General features: G+C 33.3%; 1 protein-coding gene across 7 annotated transcripts in view; it reads left to right on the forward strand.

The window, feature by feature from the left end:
- LOC139961279 (uncharacterized) overlaps positions 1-19,433 on the forward strand; it is a 70,232-nt gene that overhangs the window by 4,635 nt on the left and 46,164 nt on the right. For 2 of the 7 annotated variants that reach the window (XM_071960376.1, XM_071960375.1), the window contains exons 4-40: positions 614-1,258; positions 1,784-2,119; positions 2,419-2,544; positions 2,816-2,952; positions 3,187-3,240; positions 3,782-3,835; positions 3,963-4,022; positions 4,420-4,461; positions 4,673-4,726; positions 5,159-5,212; positions 5,921-5,974; positions 6,112-6,165; positions 7,281-7,334; positions 7,639-7,698; positions 8,015-8,062; positions 8,766-8,822; positions 9,499-9,552; positions 9,789-9,854; positions 10,011-10,064; positions 10,350-10,403; positions 10,742-10,795; positions 11,336-11,389; positions 11,540-11,593; positions 11,943-11,996; positions 12,574-12,630; positions 12,881-12,934; positions 13,068-13,121; positions 14,158-14,211; positions 14,497-14,550; positions 15,763-15,816; positions 15,974-16,027; positions 16,139-16,192; positions 16,688-16,741; positions 17,593-17,646; positions 18,039-18,092; positions 18,664-18,717; positions 19,294-19,347. In XM_071960376.1, coding sequence (XP_071816477.1) covers positions 614-1,258; positions 1,784-2,119; positions 2,419-2,544; positions 2,816-2,952; positions 3,187-3,240; positions 3,782-3,835; positions 3,963-4,022; positions 4,420-4,461; positions 4,673-4,726; positions 5,159-5,212; positions 5,921-5,974; positions 6,112-6,165; positions 7,281-7,334; positions 7,639-7,698; positions 8,015-8,062; positions 8,766-8,822; positions 9,499-9,552; positions 9,789-9,854; positions 10,011-10,064; positions 10,350-10,403; positions 10,742-10,795; positions 11,336-11,389; positions 11,540-11,593; positions 11,943-11,996; positions 12,574-12,630; positions 12,881-12,934; positions 13,068-13,121; positions 14,158-14,211; positions 14,497-14,550; positions 15,763-15,816; positions 15,974-16,027; positions 16,139-16,192; positions 16,688-16,741; positions 17,593-17,646; positions 18,039-18,092; positions 18,664-18,717; positions 19,294-19,347 — 3,038 coding nt within the window. The remainder of the gene's footprint in view (positions 1-613; positions 1,259-1,783; positions 2,120-2,418; positions 2,545-2,815; positions 2,953-3,186; positions 3,241-3,781; positions 3,836-3,962; positions 4,023-4,419; positions 4,462-4,672; positions 4,727-5,158; positions 5,213-5,920; positions 5,975-6,111; positions 6,166-7,280; positions 7,335-7,638; positions 7,699-8,014; positions 8,063-8,765; positions 8,823-9,498; positions 9,553-9,788; positions 9,855-10,010; positions 10,065-10,349; positions 10,404-10,741; positions 10,796-11,335; positions 11,390-11,539; positions 11,594-11,942; positions 11,997-12,573; positions 12,631-12,880; positions 12,935-13,067; positions 13,122-14,157; positions 14,212-14,496; positions 14,551-15,762; positions 15,817-15,973; positions 16,028-16,138; positions 16,193-16,687; positions 16,742-17,592; positions 17,647-18,038; positions 18,093-18,663; positions 18,718-19,293; positions 19,348-19,433) is intronic. The other 5 variants (XM_071960380.1, XM_071960378.1, XM_071960377.1 and 2 more) reach the window with 5 other exon arrangements.

Consider the following 19,433-nt stretch of genomic DNA (forward strand, 5'->3'; position numbering starts at 1 on the left):
CAAATATTATAAGACTCAAAATGGAGTGACCCAATACGAAATGCATCGTATACCTGATACAAACTGAAAACATGGCTCATCATGAATAATCAGAAAGCACAATTGCACGTATTGTACGGATTTTTCTCCGGGCGTATACACGTAGTTCCTGACAAAAGGTTTGATATGTTTTCTTTCTCTTTTCCGTCTTGTCTTGTTTAGGTTTTGTTTTCTGTAAATCATTCCGCAATTTTTCTTATTATTGACATATGGTATATGGTGGACCAACAGAGCGTACAGAAAAGGGCGCAACCATCTTTTCATCTGGGGAAAGACCACAGTGTACATTATATAAACATATGACTTGTTGGTATAGTATAACCCCAAAAGCCGAAATCCTTCAACATTTGTTCAATGTATGCGAAATATAGTTCATTCATGCATCTCCATTTGAATATCCCCCTCCTTTAGACTCCTCCTTTCAACAACATAACATATAACCCACTCCCCATTTACACAGCGCACAACTGGTAATTGCGCTCCTGGTATAGAACGTGTGAACCGTGCAGACGCTCCTTTTCTTACATTGTGCAATGGCATATATGTTAATTCTTTGTTCCTTTTCTCACTACAGTACCGTTAATTGATTTGACCATAAATAAATGTTCCGTTAGTGATCATGAATTATGTAAGAAAACAAACATATCCGAAGGGGAATCCGCTTTGGTATGTATCGCCAACAATACCAAACCTCCGGTAGAAATAACATGGCGTTCACTAAACGAACGGAACATGCAGACAGATTATGGCTTAAAAGATTACACTTCCAAGTTCATTGACAAGATGCCGCTGTACTCCACAATATCTACTATAAAATATGACACAAGGCTATTTTCGTTGGAATACTTTACCTGCGTAGCGACTGGTATCGCTGTTCGAGATGTAGCCAGTGTAACGACTATTGTAAAAGGCCATAAACAGTATGACGATCATACTAGTAGAGTGACCTACGTGTTAGAGGGTCAATCACTACCATTGTCATGTCCACGTCCGAGTTATCCCTTTGGAATATTAAGGGCCACATTTTCAAATCGATCGTCAACCATATTAATGGAGAGGGGGTTACACATCCAACCACTATGCCCGAGCCGGTGGAATTGTGAGTTCTCTGGAAATGACTTAGTGTCGATAGTTGTGCCTACCTATAACATTTCACTCGAATGCGTATCCAGCTCAGGTGTCATGGCTACCACGGATGTGATACATGTATCTACTGTAGGTGAGTAGTATGTTTTTACTAACAACGAATTGAATAATTAAAAATTTCGGAGATGTGCATCCAAATGCATGCTGATTTCGCCGACCTTGAAATGATTTCCTTTTTCACACACAAAGACAATTGTTTCTTTAGTATAATCATGTATTTGAAATAGTCTGACGAAACCACCACTTCATGTGATTACAAATGGACGATAAGTTCATTGGTATATTTACAACTGTTTACTTGTAAAGGAAGAGTATAATTCACGTTCTCTGTCAATTGCATGGGTCGTTTTGAACATGTCACGCTATGTTCAGTTTGAGTTACAAAGTTGGATATAAAATTGATAATTAAGCGTGCAACCCCTTTGAACATTTTGAAAAATAAAAGAACGACTTTTTATGAAGGTAGTTAGATTAATTGCCTTATTCCATATGGAACAATGTTCAACAATGTAAATAATTGTTCTTTTAATTGCTGCTTCACAGGCTTATATATTTTCGTTTGCTCTTATTATTAATTTTTCTGCTCTTTTCACTTCAGATAATTCATTGAAATATGTTGTTAGCATTGATGGGTGCGGAAGTGTGGATCAAATGTGCGAACGTACAACAGGTCTAATTGGCAATATTTCTTGTTCATTACTGAACACTAAACCAGACATCCAATTAACTTTTGCACAGAGTGAAAGTCCAAGGGTTACCATCAGCAGAGAGTGGTACTACACAGATGAGAATCATTCCACAAATACTTTTGACAATTATGTAATATCTGAGTATCATATAAGTCAATGTGATGAAGTCATAGAACTTAGTTGTTCGCCAGCTTCCGCAGAGATTGCCAAGTTCCAGAATACAGCTGTTATTCATCTGAAACCAGGTAAACGTATAATAAAATGTTTCTAAATCACCATTGCCAACTTGCTCCGTGACAGTACGGAATCTTAATTTAAGAAAATACCTTCATGAATAAGATGTTCATGAAGTATTATAAGCACGCAATTTTTCTCAGTCTTAAAGTGAATAAAATGTCCAATTCAATTAATTACAGCAGCATTCATTTTGTTGTTTATATGAAGGTGAATTGTTTTCTTGGTGTGTGCTTTAAGAGAAATATAAAAATATGCTTTAAAGACAAAACAAACGTTCCTTATTATGTATTCTTTCTTACGGTTTCAGACGCAAGTGAATGTCAAGTGCCCAAGAACGGATCTTTAAAGACTGTTACAGCTGTTGTAATAGTTATCATTGTGTGTGTGCTCATGATTTCCGTTTTGGCTGCAACATTCTTCATCAAGCGAAGAGGTATATATATGAAAAAGTTACTATATATATGTCAATATCATTGACCCCCTTTTGAAATATCGCATGTTATAAAAGCATGGACGCCAATGAAGTTAACGGTAACTTTATTACCGAATTAATTTTTTCCGTCCTTGAGAGCTTGCCGGAGTGCACAACTGATTAACTTTGATTGTATATACTAAATTTGGTTTCATGTATGTGGCACAACTCGTTGTTTATACTAGATTAAACATCCAGTTCATAAAATGTCTAATTTGCGTTTTCTTCAAAGGCCGTTCGAAAAGAGAACCTGGCAGTAGTGGGATGAACATGTCCCAGATAGAATCACAAGACACAGACACGGCAGATCCGAAATATAATGAGTCACCCAATACGGAACACGAAAAGGAACCACTGTTACAGGGGCTGGTACGATTATCTTTCGAAATTTGTAACTTGAAGCTAAATAAGTCAGGGTCATATTGCATCTAAGATGGTATGCAAATTATTATGATCACGTACGTATTTTCAAACACATCTAACTTTGTATTTCGAAATTCCATGTAATGTATTATCAAACACTTATTGGAACAATTCCTACAATAAATACATTGGCTTTCATTGAGCAGTACGACCTCAATTTCATTCATACTCTATTTACAGCTAGAATTCGACAACCTTTTCAAGCCATTTTACAAAAAAATAGTTGCTGGCAAGGTAAAGCTCTTGGTTTATTGCGTTTTCTTTTTCTTTTTCTTTATTTCTTATTTCTTTCTTTATTTTGCCATTGAAGCAAGTTTGTATAATTTATGATCTATCTTTCAATATTAGGAAGTGAACCTTTCATTGTCATATGGGTGATGGAAAAACGTCATAACTCATGTATATCGAAGCACTTTCTTTAGCACTTGGCTTTTTCGGTAAACTGTAGAAACCACTTGTAAGCAATGTATTGGTGAGCTTTGCTTATATACTTGACAAGTTCTGATATAGTGTTGTTCAGAGTTATAATTAGGCATACATTTCACAATTTCCTCATTTATATCAACTAATTATAAATTTCAGTACTTCAGGTAGCATATCTCTTCGTGTTTTTCAAGTTTTTAAATGAAAGTATACACCATTGAACATGTTTTCCTGATCATTAGTCTTTTAAGGAAATAGAACGTAAGCATTTGTATACATAGTATTCATATTCAAATATTCCTGTCTTCATTTTCTTTTCGTTATTATATTTATCTTAACGTTGGCTCTCTAGGCAACAGACGGAGAGTTTCAACGTCTATTGATAGAATCGAAACATTTTTACAAGGTTAGTTTACAGCAAATGTTATTGCTACACTTAAACTAATATGTTTGCATTAAATTGGCAATAACATTATTAAAAATGCTTTCATTGATGTTATTCTCTAATATTTTTAAATATTATTTTCGAATAGGATGCCAACGTCAGAGAGTTTCTAGGGAAAAGTATATCTAATTTGAATCCTTCCAAAGAGGTAGGTTAACAATTATAAGGTGAGTTACTTTTACATAATAGGTTGTCCTTCACTTAAAACGACATCAAGTCACTACAAACCTGTATTGTTATACATTGACTCTACTTCCACTGCTCATTAAATATCATTGTGTAAAGGCGGATAGAGGCTAACAAAGAATTCCAGTATATTTACGAACGATCGTCTTTGAGAAGGTAACGAAATCGTGATAACGTTAATTTCAGACTGATATGTCTTAAACGTTGAAAACCTGATTAAGTGCGCACTATGAGACCAAATCATAACATTCATTCCTCTTTCTGATTTTAACGTTAGATTAACCAGAAGGACATATTTTGAGGGAAAAAACAACAATACTTAGCAAATATAACTTCAAATATTATCTTCTTTCTATCAGGAGTTACTTGCTATTGCTAACTTCTTCTCGACAAGTCAATGGGTAAGAAATCATGTCATTTGGGGAATTTAATTGATTGCCTTATCAATTCATGCTGTACATCCCCCTTTAACAATGTTACTAAGCTTTATCAAATCATAAGCAATTGTTACTTCCATTTACATTGTTCAACTATATATGGTCAAGTTTTGACAAAAATATATCATTTTGTTCCATCACTATTGTAGTTTTTTATCATTTATGATTTCTTCAGATTTCCTCTGAGGGGGTCGTTGCAGTGCTGCAGACTGTGCTGGAAATGAAACAGGTACTTATGACTATAACTTTCCGTATAGTACAATTATGTTACCCTCTTTGAAAGGTTGCCAATTATTAAAAGGTTTGTGAAAGCACTCAAAACTTAAGGGTAACAGTGAAAAAATACAATAATGGTGCATGCTTGTTCTTACCTTTTGCAAACACCCAAAACAAACAAATAAACATACGTCCGTCGTTTCAATAAGTTATCTCTTTTTTCGTATTATTTCATTGCTGCATATTTGTTTTCTGTTTGACCATGGCACTGGGAGTAAGGTCAAACGACGGAAATGGAATTACGCAACTAACAGGTCACCTTTTCTGTTTATTGCTAACTTTATATGATTCCTGTAGTAAACCAGGCTGCTAGCATTCGACAATTCGAGTATTCATTTCATTATAACTGAAAGTAATATTTTGTCCTTTTTTAATAATGTAACAGATATCATCTAAAGTCGGTCTGGATATCGTAATGGAATTGTTTAACAAAGAGAAGGTAAGATTCTACACGCACATTACTCTAGCACACTATTATATCCACCGTTTTAACTTTTTTTACGTTTTCTGAAGGAAGATCCCATTTATGTCAATCGCAAGCTTGTAGTCCAAAGCACTGGGATGTGTAGCCTCCATTACTTATAATGTTCAAAGTATGGAACTTGAAAAACAGTTGGCAGGGATGTATATTATTTTAAGATGCTTCTCAAAGAAATCAGTTTATTAACATTTATATGCACCGTGTTTATCAAATATGTCTGCATCCGCTTTTAACATAGCGAATAGATCATCGAATGCTCCACAATCACAACATTGCATAATGCAACTTACCTTGAACTACCTATCATGAAAGTGAAGGCTAAACACAATGAAGTTTGCCAGAGTCAAGTCTTATTCCATGATGGAAAGAATTCCATGGACAATTACGCATACACATATTGCTTAGCTTGCCAATTTTCGTAGGTCTGATTAACATTTCAGTCATATTTTTGTTAGTGATTACATCTAAATGGTTATACAGCATCTTATGTTCATGCTCTTTACTTCGACTTTGCTAAACCAATAATCGAGTAAACTATATTTGTTCTAAATGAATTGGTAATCCAAAATGTTTCGTATTGACACAAAGTAAGGAGCTGGATTCCTTTTCGAAAGGTGAACAATCCAAAGAATTTGTATGAAAGGGCATTACCCCTTTTCTTTCCAGATTGATTCAAATGGTTTCATAGATATAACCAAGATTCCAATGGAGCAGAACAAGGTAAGATAGAATTCATGGTCAGAATGGAAAACGTAAACTTCGTTAAACTTCTTGTAAATTTTTTTGTATTTTGCTAGAGGTGAAAAGTACAATCGGCAGGGAAAACACCTTTAAAGTTTTATCCGTATTTCTATCAGATAAAAGCTGAAGAAGTGCTTAAAAGATTGAGAGTTGCAACTACCGAAAACAAGGTAAGTGTAAACTCCCAAGTGCACGTTAAGGTCTGTATTGCGTTTATCTTGAAGTTACATTCATTTACACATCCGCAACTAGCGTTTGATGAGAGAAAGAATTTTTAGTAGGCGTATCCAATTAACGTGTAATTAATCTTTTTGTAAAAATTGACAATTTATTGTCCCAAACAATTACACAAGAAAACCATATCTTTTCTATTCATATTTCGAATCAACAACTCATATCATGTTTATCAAATGATGTCAGACAATAGCAAACCGTTTGTGTGGCTCACTGTATACGTACATTGATGTAATAGGCCTATACTACTAGATGTAGCAGAGCAATGCATTTTAGCAACTTTACTTTGCACGTAACGATAAGTGCCAATCAAAACCTAAAGAAAGAAGAAAAATTAGCTTTTAATTAATCATACAAAGTTTCATTGTGCGCATTGTAGCGTTCGTTAACACGAACGAGCTAAGTAGCCTAACGCGGCAAATCATGGGCATGTTATTTGCAGCCTGTAATATATTATTAGTGTATCACTAACGAGTAACGTTAATTGGTGTATTAGAAGTTCTTAAAACGAATAATTCATGACAAATGCAAAGCGTAAACATACAATATATAATAGTTAGGCTTACGCTATATTCATATTAGGCATTAGGTAATAGGCCTTCGATATAATCTACGATATGTTATTTCGCTATCGTGATGTTCAAATTGAACCATCAGTGCCAATGTGGAGTATTTTCTCTCACGACACTTCCGTTCTAGTTATTGCCGACTTTGAACTTAGATTTCCGTAAACTGCACGATGATTTAACAAATATTGCGCAGTACTGAGGCAACCCGACGTGACATTGATGCATGAAATGCATATGTAATAGAGAGAAGAATTTTTTCTTTACTAAATTTTGTAAGATTCGAGAAAGTTTTTCGCGTAAAATATGTTTGGTACATGTTGGAGTAACGTAAGGATCACAATGGATGTATGCAGGCGTCACTTTTAAGTGCTACGTAAACGCAGTATGATCCTTTAAACCGATGTACTTACCTACCTGAGTCGTAAAATGTTGGATGGGGTAATATGAAGATTGATTAATACCTACCCGATCCATATTCACAGATTGCACCAGTAATCGCAGCGGAAATGTTAACGAAATACTATGTTCTTGACTTGGTAAGTTTCTCTACCGATCCCATCTCATCCATCGTGAGCACGACGAAATACTTCTAATTTTCCATTTCTGTTTATTGTAAGGACATACAAAGTCCTTTGCGGAGTCACCACATTGACCTGGAGTCATCGTAGGTGAACGCTGTAACATTTTCCTTTATCATTCTGTCGGTTTAGTTCAATTTATTTGAATAAAATGTAAGACTTCTTAGAAGTATATTCAGCTGTTTCATTGCATAAGACAAATTTATTTACAAGAGAACTGAAGTAAAATTGGGTTCTTCTTTCTGTCTTCTTTTTCCTACAGTTAACGACAAAAGACATTGATAAAAGTATCCATATGGGCTTCTCTAAACCGAAAGAAAAGGTAATATGTGTACAACTGTTATTTTTTGATGCAATAAAAGTACGAGCTAACGTGATTCAAATAAATTTCCTGTACGAGCATGGAAAAATATATTATGTTAATTTTCAAGACTATACAATACTTTCAAAATAAGCACATAATGAAAATTGAAGTAGTTATTTTGAGCGTTTAAGAATTTCACCAATGCGAGCCCGGAAAATCTTAAAAACATTCATTGCTCCCTTGTAACTTCAAAAAAATGCATTGCTTTGTTTGGTTACAATTAATTCTTCGTACTTAGACCATTCTTACTTGGGATAATTTTCTTCCTCTGTAGATTCCTTATTTATACATTCTACTAGTGATAGATGAATTATTCAGTGAGGTAAGAAAAAAAAAGTGTTTATAACAGAAGGCCTGTGTGTCAAAACGACCTAGATATTTTGCCTCAGACAGAATTACCGGATGTTGATATTTGTATGAGAATGAACACTGGTATGAGATTGCTCAGAGGGGCCCTCAAATAGCAGTATCCTAAGGGGCAATACGAGAGAACGAGATAATCTTCGATGTATCGTAAAGCCTATATTTCCCATCGATTCAATATGTACAATAGTCACTCTTACGTAATGTTCACTTCAATTCCTTGTTTAATGTTGATATTTACATTACGTAATTATAATGGAATGTATCAGTTAAGTTAAATATTTTATCAAATCCTGTCTAATTCTGTGTTAGGTAAGAAAAAAAAGTGTTTATAACAGAAGGCCTGTGTGTCAAAACGAGCTAGATATTTGCCTCAGACAAAATTACCGGATGTTGATATTTGTATGAGAATGAATACTGGTATGACATTGCTCCCTCAAATAGCAGTATCCTAAGGGGCAATACGAGAGAACGAGATAATCTTCGATGTATCGTAAAGCCTATATTTCCCATCGATTCAATATGTACAATAGTCACTCTTACGTAATGTTCACTTCAATTCCTTGTTTGATGTTGATATTTACATTACGTAAATATAATGGAAAGTATCAGTTAAGTTTAATATTTTATCAAATCCTGTCTAATTCTGTGTTACTTTACAGTCTGACAACAGAAATAAGTTGATTGAGCTTTTAAGTGCTATAGTGGCAAAATTAAAGGTATTAGTACATCATATTCTCATTTATTATACGAAACATACGAAACTGACATTTGTAGGTTAAATAAATTTCATATTGGCTGTACGTCGAAAAAAAACTGGCAGTCAACATTGCCATTAACGAGCTGTATGAGAACTCATTACTACTGGTAAATTATATGGTTTAATGTCTTTACCTTCTCCTCACTGTGTCTCTGTAGCATGGTATGTCACACTTCTGTAAAATACACGCTATTATAGACCTTGCGGGATAAGGATTATCATATATTTTTTTTTTTTGTAGTATGCAATTGCAATTACTGAAAATTCATAATCACGTTTTCCTTTCGTTCTTGAACAGAGGTAATGAGATTTCAAATTTTATTTTACTTAAATGCATGTAAGTTGTGAATGGATTCAGTATGTGACATTCATTCGTGTTTACCAATCAAATGGAAACGCTCTTAATTTACATGAAGAAGGGCGATATATTAGTTTTTATCAGATCGTATCAACAATAAAATGTGTTGAAATGTCAAAAATGAAATATTTAGCAGCACTTGTTTATAAACGACATTTATTGCACATTTCAGGTTTATTTTTATGTTAAATTATAAACGGTGTTTTGTGGTGGATATGGTTGACTGAAACGATTTCTTGTCAGCTTTCAGTATCTTTTTTCCTTTAAATCTGCTAAGTCTGATCTGGAGTACAGTGGAGAAGAGCTTTCTGAGCCCAAGGATTTGGAAGAGGTAATTTGTTTATTTTATATTTGAATTTATTATCCACAAAGTTCAAAAACATTCCAATGATGCAACGTTTTTCGCATCGATGTACAATATTGCTCGATTTGTATTTTTTTCCGGTTATGATTTATGTTAACTTGTTATACAGTAACTTATAATTGAAATTTTTATCGCTTTGCGTAACGTCTCTTTTGTTATGCTTTTAAAATATTGAAAATAAAAAACCCACTTTTTAATTTTAGACAAACAAGATGGACATAAGAACAGCAATTTCTTCAGCAATCATTTTCATTGTTGACGGTCAGATGGTAAGAGTCTTGTTATTCCATCAATCTAACTATCTAGGTAATATTTATGCCATTGCACTATGTTGGTGAAATCGTAAAAGTGCGTCGTTACAACTGAGACACTTATTAAAATTGAGACAGCTTTCGTACTGAACAATAATCGATATCTAATTACAGCTTGATGTAGATACCTTGATGGATATTTTACGAAAAAGGCCCCTGAAGGAAAAGGTGAGATACAAATCCGTCTTCATGAACTCTTTAATAACGATGAGCTTAATTCAGTATGGAAATAAAACAAAATACAATATTCCCATTCGAAGTTCATTATAAAGTTCTCGTTTCATATTCAATTCATTTTCATGTATTCTCGTTCATATTAAATCGAATGTACTCTACGAGGCCCAATTTATCTTTTACCAACGCTACAGTGTTTTGAGAGTTTGCTACAATATATCATACTTTTTTCTAATGTATACCCTGTACCATCTGTGTTTTTGTTAACGTTGTTCATAGGGTACTGGAACGCTACTAACTACTGTACTATTAGATCTAATAGAAAATGAGAAGGTAAGTATGTTGCCTCTGTTACCTTATTATTATTCGTCTTCCTACATGTAATGTACAGTGAGATGAGATATCCCACATCAGAAATGTAAGGATGTGTGCACGCACACGCCAAGCTTGATTTTGCACAGTTTCCTTACGGGGTCCATGATTTGTACCCAGTAAGGAATGTGTACCCGGTTGGTATGTTTGAGTCTTGTACATGATCCTGTACGCTCTTGTGCATGCCTCCTTACCCGTAAGAAGATGGATATCTTTAAAAGCTGTGTTTTCACTTTTTGAAGCTTCAGTTGAAATTTTTTTTTTTTTTACATTTGCAACATTTAATGTTAACTTTGCAGATTGTGTTATACCGGTACATATCGGAGCTGAAAACTTGTCTATTGGCACATCAGGTACGTTAAAACATAAAAACAGGTTATTAGAAGTATACAAAAAAACTATTATCTTCACCCTGTAATATTTTTGATAAGTTTAGTAAGAAATCAGTGAAAATCTCGTTCCATGTACAACAGTATAATGGGTGTCAATTCATAATGCGTCCCATATTATTTGTGTCGAGCGTGGATCTTACCTTGCCCATTTATGTCTCGCTTCATGTTAATCACTTTAATACCATTACTGTTAGCTTTATTTTAACATGATAGTCAAATAAAATATAATCTATGATAAACTATGATAAAATATGATCAACTATGATCAACTATGATCAACTACGATCAACTATGATCAACTATGAGACTATTAAGGTGATGGTTGATTCTTCATTTTTAACCGTTGTATGACAAATAGTATATTTTCATTTAGCCTGGCATGCCTGCTCTGACCACAATTTTGTTTTTTAACAAGAGCTGATGATTACACAGGTTATAATAAAAGCGAAACACTGGTTAAACCAAAAGGAAATATTAATTTCTATTTCTTTTCACCCACAGATCTATGCATCTGATTTTGTTCAATTTCTGTCAGCTCCCCTCAAAGATGAAAAGGTAACATACTATTATTGATTACATGTGGTTGCTACCATCATTAAATATGATGTAACACTTTAATAATCGGTATTCTGGCGTTACTATAAGCAATTTGCTGTCAAACTATTAGTGCATGACGTGTTCACAATTTCTTTTTTAACTTCTCAGGTTTGTATTCGTGACTTTATAACTGAGATGCAGGATTGCAGGCAGCAAAATGTGGTAAGTAACTTGAAGTCAATCGTCTTTCGTTTTTCATTCTCTCTTCGCAATGTTATCTTTTATAATATTTAAAAAAATATAAATATAAAAAAAATATTTAAAAGCTAATGTTAGCAAGAAAGCGATGTTATATGTATTTTGTATCCACTGTAATCTTATGTAGACGACTTACAACTATCACGCACCTTCAACATGACTTATATTCAATGCAACCAGAGTTAAACAAAATTGATACAATAAATGTCAACATTCATTCTTTCTCGTTTTCCTTCTCCTTTTCTTTGAGGGTGAGGGGATGGATATCATTGTCCTAATTTACGTACAATATCGACACATTGTTTCTTCACAGATAACAAAGGAACAATATGCAAATTTATTGCCAAGGCTAGTAAACTATCAGCAGGTGATTTGATTACTTCTATTACTGCCATGTAATACGTTTACACCATCATTTTGTTAGAAAAACATGGTAGTAAGCAACAGTACTAACATGTACATAACAATTTTGTGGTGAATAAAATTGTACAGGTTAAAGTATGCGTTGCATGAACGGCAATGAACGATACGTTTTATGAGAATGACTATCAGTATTACCAAATTTACACATCTCGAACTTCTTGGGCAGGCACATCGTCACAAAAATACACAAAATAAGTGCGCGATGTGTGCTGATATCGATTCTGCTAAACTCACCTTCTAGCTAAGTTCAATGAAAAATTGTGAATTGGGTTGTACCACACTGTTGCAAGGAGACGAAAGAAAACCTCGAATCCAATTAAACGTACTTTGGTCATTGATGAAAAATATATTTTAATGTGATCAGTATAATTTGCGGCACTATCGGGATTTCAAAAAACAGAAATCTATAGGCAGCACTGCTTTGCAAGTTTATCAACAACACGTTAATTGCTCTGATTCGCTAACTCCGACACGGTAATTGTTAAACGTTGCTAACTATACTATATATCACTTCTTTACAGTTCAAACTTGATGAATTCGTTAAGGCATATGACGAAGGTGTTAAGAGGGGAATAATGGTGAGACATTGACCGTGTTAAATAATAAACAAAAAAGTTATCGTTCCTCTTAAAAGTGGCATACGGCACATCAATGTTTTGCATACATTGTGTTGCATTAAGTTTCAACAAGAAACATGTGATAGAATCTTCACACACCTGAGAATATACTCAGTGACTTTATTCAATGTATTTGTGAATCATCTGCACCACATAGTGTTCGTATCCAATTACAACATTGCTAATACGATTGGTTCGAATCCGTTTGCAGATGACCCAAGATGCATTAGTCGATTTACTGCAAAAGGTTCCGAAGCTTCACCAGGTAACGTTATTCTTGGCCGCAATTTATATGTGGAATTATGTATATATTGAGGCCGACAGATAATTTATCAAACTAATTTGGCCGATTAATTTTAATGGACTTCCTTGAATATTTTTACTTAATCTTTCAACAGGTTGATGTTAAAGAATACTTTAGCGCTTTACATCTTTTTCTGGAAAAGAAGATTGTAAGTTTGATCCCGTCCTCAGTTGTTTAAACATTGTACACAATATGTAAATGTGTTCGGTTTTAGGTAAAGTCGAAATTTTGTCATGTTAAGAATAAATTAAATGAAGCAGTTAAAGGGCTTTGGTCACTTTAATCCGGGAGTACAGGGCTCAATTCCCCTTTTCTACTTCCACTTTCACAAGTTTCCTTTATTAAATACGAGCAAGGCTTTGCCTTTTTCATATCATGAAAAGTATCGTTGCTTTGTTTTTGTTCAATTTTTAAATGGAAGATACACTTAATCGTAATTGAAAATCATCCATTAAGCTAATGCGGTCTATTGGTGAAAATCGTTAGGAAATGGAAACTATCGGGTAAAATTTAACCGTGGGTTACATTCACGGTCCATTCCCCTTTGCGTTACATTTCCTAACACATTAATACCTGTAATAGGCCTAATAAATGCTTGTCTAATAACTTCTAATATATAAGTTTGCTAAAATGTTATCATTACACGTGAACCGCGACGAGGACATATTTCCCTTTACGCTGTCTGTACTAAGTAGTGCTTATACGTTACTATAGTATATGTAGTCCATTGATCACAGTTAGTAGACTCAATAGCTTTCTACCATTATGTTATGTATATAGTTACTTCATATGTCGATGCAGAGTTACTTCAAACTGTAGTACACCGGAGTAACCATGATACCATGTATGCCCATGGTAAGCGGGTTTCAGATCACAATATATGTATCACACTCGCATAGGCTATGTACCACGTGACTGCAAAATAAATATAGAGTCAATATTACCGCTTGTTAGCTTTATCAGCGCTCCCTATATTTGCAATTTAAATTGTTAATACGTTTCAGACAGCAAAATGAGTTACCTCACTCAATCAAAACTGGATTAAGCAACGTTAATACTTCCATGTAAAATTTGCAAGCACAAATTAGAAGTTAAAGACGGTTAAGGAGATCTGCTAATAAGTCACACAGTCACTCCGTTTTACAATAACTCAAAGTTGAAATTTGTTTTGTTTCACATCACAGATAAATGAAGCTAATTTTCAGAGTTTGATGTCAAATTTCCTGCGGCAGAGAAAGGTAACATTCCTTCCATATTTTGTTGCAAATATTACAGCTTGGATATATGAGTAATACACTCAAAAAATCGATCGTCTCAAATTGTTCAAAGCCTTTCCTATGCTGGAACGGTATCTTGGAATGTTAACGAATAAATAGTAGAAGTTAGTCATATATTAACCAATTATTTTTCTTAATCCTACATTCCAGTCCGTTTAATATTTGTACATTACTTGATATATTGGAGCAAATGTGTTACTGCATGTTCTTGCATCAAATACGATTTAAACGCTATCTTTATAACAGGTCGAACTTGAAGATTATCTCGCAGAAGTGAAGACAATCAAGGATGAAAGTCAAGTATGAAACTTTGAATTATTCACTACACTGATAATTGCGTAGAATTCATCTCAGAACAAAAAATACGGAGATAATTGTGTTTGTCTTTTGCAACGATCAAATCGTTTGACACATGAAGTATTAGACAATAATCAATGGTGAATTAATAAAGGAAAAAAGTTAATTTTGATATGATTTGTTAACCTTTACAAATCACTACCATTGGTCCAGGTTTAAGTCTATACAACCTTTGGTTATTAAGAATTGATTTTTTAAAAAGTTGTGGTTCTTCAGTAAAAGTGACTGGACATTAAAGTCTAATACACAGACCATTTTAATAGCAACTCATATGCAACACAAAACTAAATGAGAAAGCATAAGACTTTGATGGCCTCAAATGACATGTTTACATTTGTTACAAATTTGTCAAGTTGTGAATATCACCCACGGATTATCAGATGTTTATATTAAGTAAAGAGAACATATTTCGGTTGAGTAATTTGAATATAAAAACAATTGAATAACATTAACATTAGGGCCTGAACTGATGAGCCGAGATCATCATAATATTAGCCGTAAATTATCATACATGAGTTTAAGCATATTATTAGTTCACAGACAGAATACCAACCAGAATAGCAAGAGAAACAATGATTGCACTTAAATTTCTTTGTACATACACAAAGGGACGATATTCGTGTATGGCTAAAATACAAATGCATGGCATATGATCGAGACGATACAAGTCTGGTCGTCTGCCGTACTCATCTATGATGTTTGTCATTAAAGAATAATATTTTTGGTGTTCTGGTATCACTGTTAAAGGGGATAAATAATTTAAACACGGAAATCTTGTATCAAAGTTTTTCATTCAACGAATAATGAAGATTCCAATAGATTTTGCAACATGTTGTTACTTAATATTTCGGATAATCGAGTGTTATTATTTTAATAGAAAAAATATAGCTTCATGCAAACATTCCTGTATTAAATTTGAAAAACAAACAAAAATAATATCGGCGAGGAACTTGTTTTGTCCTTCAACTAGAATTCATATTATTAATTAATTCAACAAGTACAAATGTATTATTTACTTAGGTCCATAGAAGTTATCAAATCTGTATCTCATCATCTTTCTAACGTTTTCCTTTCTATCGCATGTCTGTGTTATTATATAATAGTGCATCCCATGCAGTAATTTATTTTATTGAATTTCCTGTTTTTTTTTTGCAGATAACAGATGAAGTATTTGAAAAGCTGTTATCGGTTGTGCTAGACTACGAGGAGGTAATTAAGTGACACCGTGATGTGCTTCTCTTCGAACGTTGGATAAGAGATCTTTTATGTGTTTTAATCTTTAATTAAATCTGTAATAACTTTGTATAATGCATTTTGCGCATTGCAAGTTTTGTCTTGAATATTCATCTTCTACATTCCTATACAGATAAATATACATAACTTGATGCGGGGAGTCAAGGCTTGGGGAAAAGAAGCTTTCGTGAGTATTTTCCAATTCAAATGATTGTTGTTTTGCGAGAATCCTCGACCGTATACTTAATAGCATATATTTAAATATATATATATATATATATAACTTTTTAATTCACAGATATCATCCGATCGCCTTTTGAGCTTTTTTATTGAATGTGCCAAGTGCGATAAGGTAATGATTTTCTATTAATCTTTGTGTTTGTTACATAATCGTTTCATTCGTAATGTATGTAATGTAAGTTGTTCCTCCCCACCCACAACAAATGGAATTAATAAAAGAAAATCCAAATACATCCCTAGGGGCGGTCATCCCTGACATGAATTCAACTACAAACCAAATTAAAAAAACATTCAATTAAAAAAGGACAAGAAAACTTAAATTACGAAATAAATAGACTGATCATTGAAATGGTCAACGTGTTGTAAATTTGATCTACCATGTTAATAAAGAAGCCTTTATTAAGTTAACAATGTCTCAATTGGACGGAGACATTGGTAAGGTATTATTCTTGCTGCTGAAAATTGCCCGGATAAATGGCGAAATCCAGAGCAATCAAAATAAAATAATTTTTCCCAATCTTGATAGCACTCTCCAAGTAGGAAATTTGTTACATGCATAAATAGCTAAGTTTGGTGTAAAAACACACATTTCTTCATTTCTATACAGATAAATACACAAAATTTCTTGGAAGAATTCAAGACTTGTCGAAGAGAAGATTTCGTGAGTGATTCTTAAGAATGTATTAATTTGTGTTGGCAAGAATCTAAACAGTTTATTTGTAAAGTTAATTGTACACTATATTTTATCAAAACATAGTACTTGAATTTATATCTTTATAGATATTTTTTTGATAGTGACATCTTTATACTTCACCGATGCCGTTAGACGGCTTTTCGAACTTGTAAACTGAATGTGCTAAGTGAGATAAAGTAACTTTTGTTTTTAAGGACAACATAAGTCAATCAATAAAATATTTTAAAAAATTGGGAAATTAATAAGCTGTGCATTGATATTTCAATATGCCGTACATTTAACTTGGCATGTGGATGATGGAACCGTCTTCAAATTTACAATAAACCTGCTAAAAAAGGACGTGGTAAGATAAATAACAAGGTCATGTCTTAGACTGATCAGGTAAATGAACGAAACGTATCATAACGGCACATGTCATAGTAACAATAATATATTTTCTTCAATGGGATAAAAAAAAAAAAACATTTACGGAAGAGTACATATTGGAAAATAATTTGACATGTGTCCTACAAAGCAAGCAAAAGAAACATATAAATCAACATCTAGATTTCGTCCCGAGATAGAATTAAAAAAAAAAAAATCAGTCCATTTGGGCAAACGGTGTGATGTCCTTCTATACAATACACTAAATTGTTTTCGTTCTATTATTATTATTTTCCCAGCATGGACTCAATTTAAAGTTGAAAACTCTGTTTTTTCAATAAAGAATAAATCAATAATAATTAAACAACTTAAAGTTCAACTTCTTAAATTGGTAACCTGGGAAATTCATAAATTGTGCATTAAATTATAACTACGTTGGACATTGTATTTAACAGGTGGAAAAAGAAGCATTCTTGACGTTCACAATGTCCTTGCTAAAAGAAGGTTTGGTAAGATATATATCTCATCATGATGGCAAGTAATCAAGTCAGAGAGCGAAACGTATCATAATTATATAAGTAATGGTATACAATCATATATTTTCTTCAAAGGGGTATTGACCGAGGTTATAGTTGCATTCTGACAAATGGTTTGATTTCATAAACGGAAAATACACTTAAACTGTTTTGATGTTTCTTCTTCTGTTTTTTTGTTTATTGGTTTACATTGTTCTCCTTGCATGGACTCAATTGACAGTTGAAAACACCGTTCTTTTTACAAAAATACTAATAATGATCAATTAAATATAAACACTGTAGAGTTCAGTTTCCTGACCGATTAACTATGAAATTCATCAATTGTGCATTGAAATGGTAATATGTTACAACATCGTATTTGGCAGGTGGATAAAGAATCTTTCTTGACGTTCACAATGTCCTTGCTAAAAGAAGAAGTGGTAAGATCTATCTCGTTTTGTCTTAAACTGATCAGGTCAATGAACGAAACGTAACATAAGATACATGTCATATTAACAGTAATACATATTTTATCAAATATACACTGATCGTGGCTCTGGTCGCATATTTAACAACAATGCTGAACGTGATTTTTAGGTTTATGTTAATATCATACACTGACAAGATTGGAATCTCAAAAAATTCGAACATGTAAGGAAAGCTAATATTGAAACAATACGGTCATATATGATCTACAAAAGTAGAAAAAGAAAACGATTAGTCCACATCTAAATTGTGTCCCGTGATGGAAATTGAAGAAATGCAATTCAGTCCATTGCGACACAAGGTGTGATGTCATACACGATAAAACATGGAAGCTGTTTTCGTTTTTGTTTGTCATTGTCTTCCGTGCACGGACTCAATTCAAAATTAAAAGCATTGATTCTTCCCCAAAAGAATAAATATCAATAATATAAAAACGATGTAAAGTTCAGCTCTTTTGTCCGTTAAACTGCAAAATTCTTGACTTGTGCATTGAATTGTAAAGATGTTGTACATTGTATTTGACAGGTGGATAAAGAATCCTTCTTGACGTTTACAATGTCCCTGCTAAAAGAAGGCTTGGTAAGATATATCTCTTCATGTCCTAAACTGATCAGGTGAATGAACGAACGTATCGTAAAGCTACAAGTCATGGTAAACAATCATTTTTTCTTCAACGGTGTAATTTTAGTGGTAATAGTTGCATGCTTAACAACGTTTCCGAAAATGTTCTGCATCTTTAAGTTAAATTCTTATCTTGACATATTTTATATGGCGACAAAAATTAAAAATGTAAGAAAGTCTATATTAAAAAAATAACGTAATAATATGACCTTAAAAGCAAGCAATAGAAATAAATTAGTCTTCATCTAGATTATATCCCAAGATGGATATTTTAAAAACAATCAAGTACATTGCGACAAAGGTGTGATGCCGCACACGGAAAGAACACTTAAACTGTTTTGAGTTTTCTTCTTTTGTTTGTCGTTAATTTTGAACGGACTCAGTTCACAGTTGAAACACTGTTTCCTTGTCTAAACAGGTAATAATGATCAATTAAGTATAAACACTGTGGAGTTCACTTTGCTAAACTGATAAACTAAAAAAATCATCAATTGTGCATTGAAACTCTATATATTTCAACCTTGTATTTGGCAGCTGGATAAAGCATCCTTCTTGACGTTCACGATGTCCTTGCTAAAAGAAGACGTGGTAAGATATTTCTCGTCATGTTTTAAACTGATCAGGTCATTTAACGAAACGTATCACAAAGATACAAGTGTTGGTAACAATAATAT

Source organism: Apostichopus japonicus, chromosome 20, assembly GCF_037975245.1.
Source record: "Apostichopus japonicus isolate 1M-3 chromosome 20, ASM3797524v1, whole genome shotgun sequence".
In the NCBI taxonomy this organism is placed as follows: Eukaryota; Metazoa; Echinodermata; class Holothuroidea; order Aspidochirotida; family Stichopodidae; genus Apostichopus; species Apostichopus japonicus.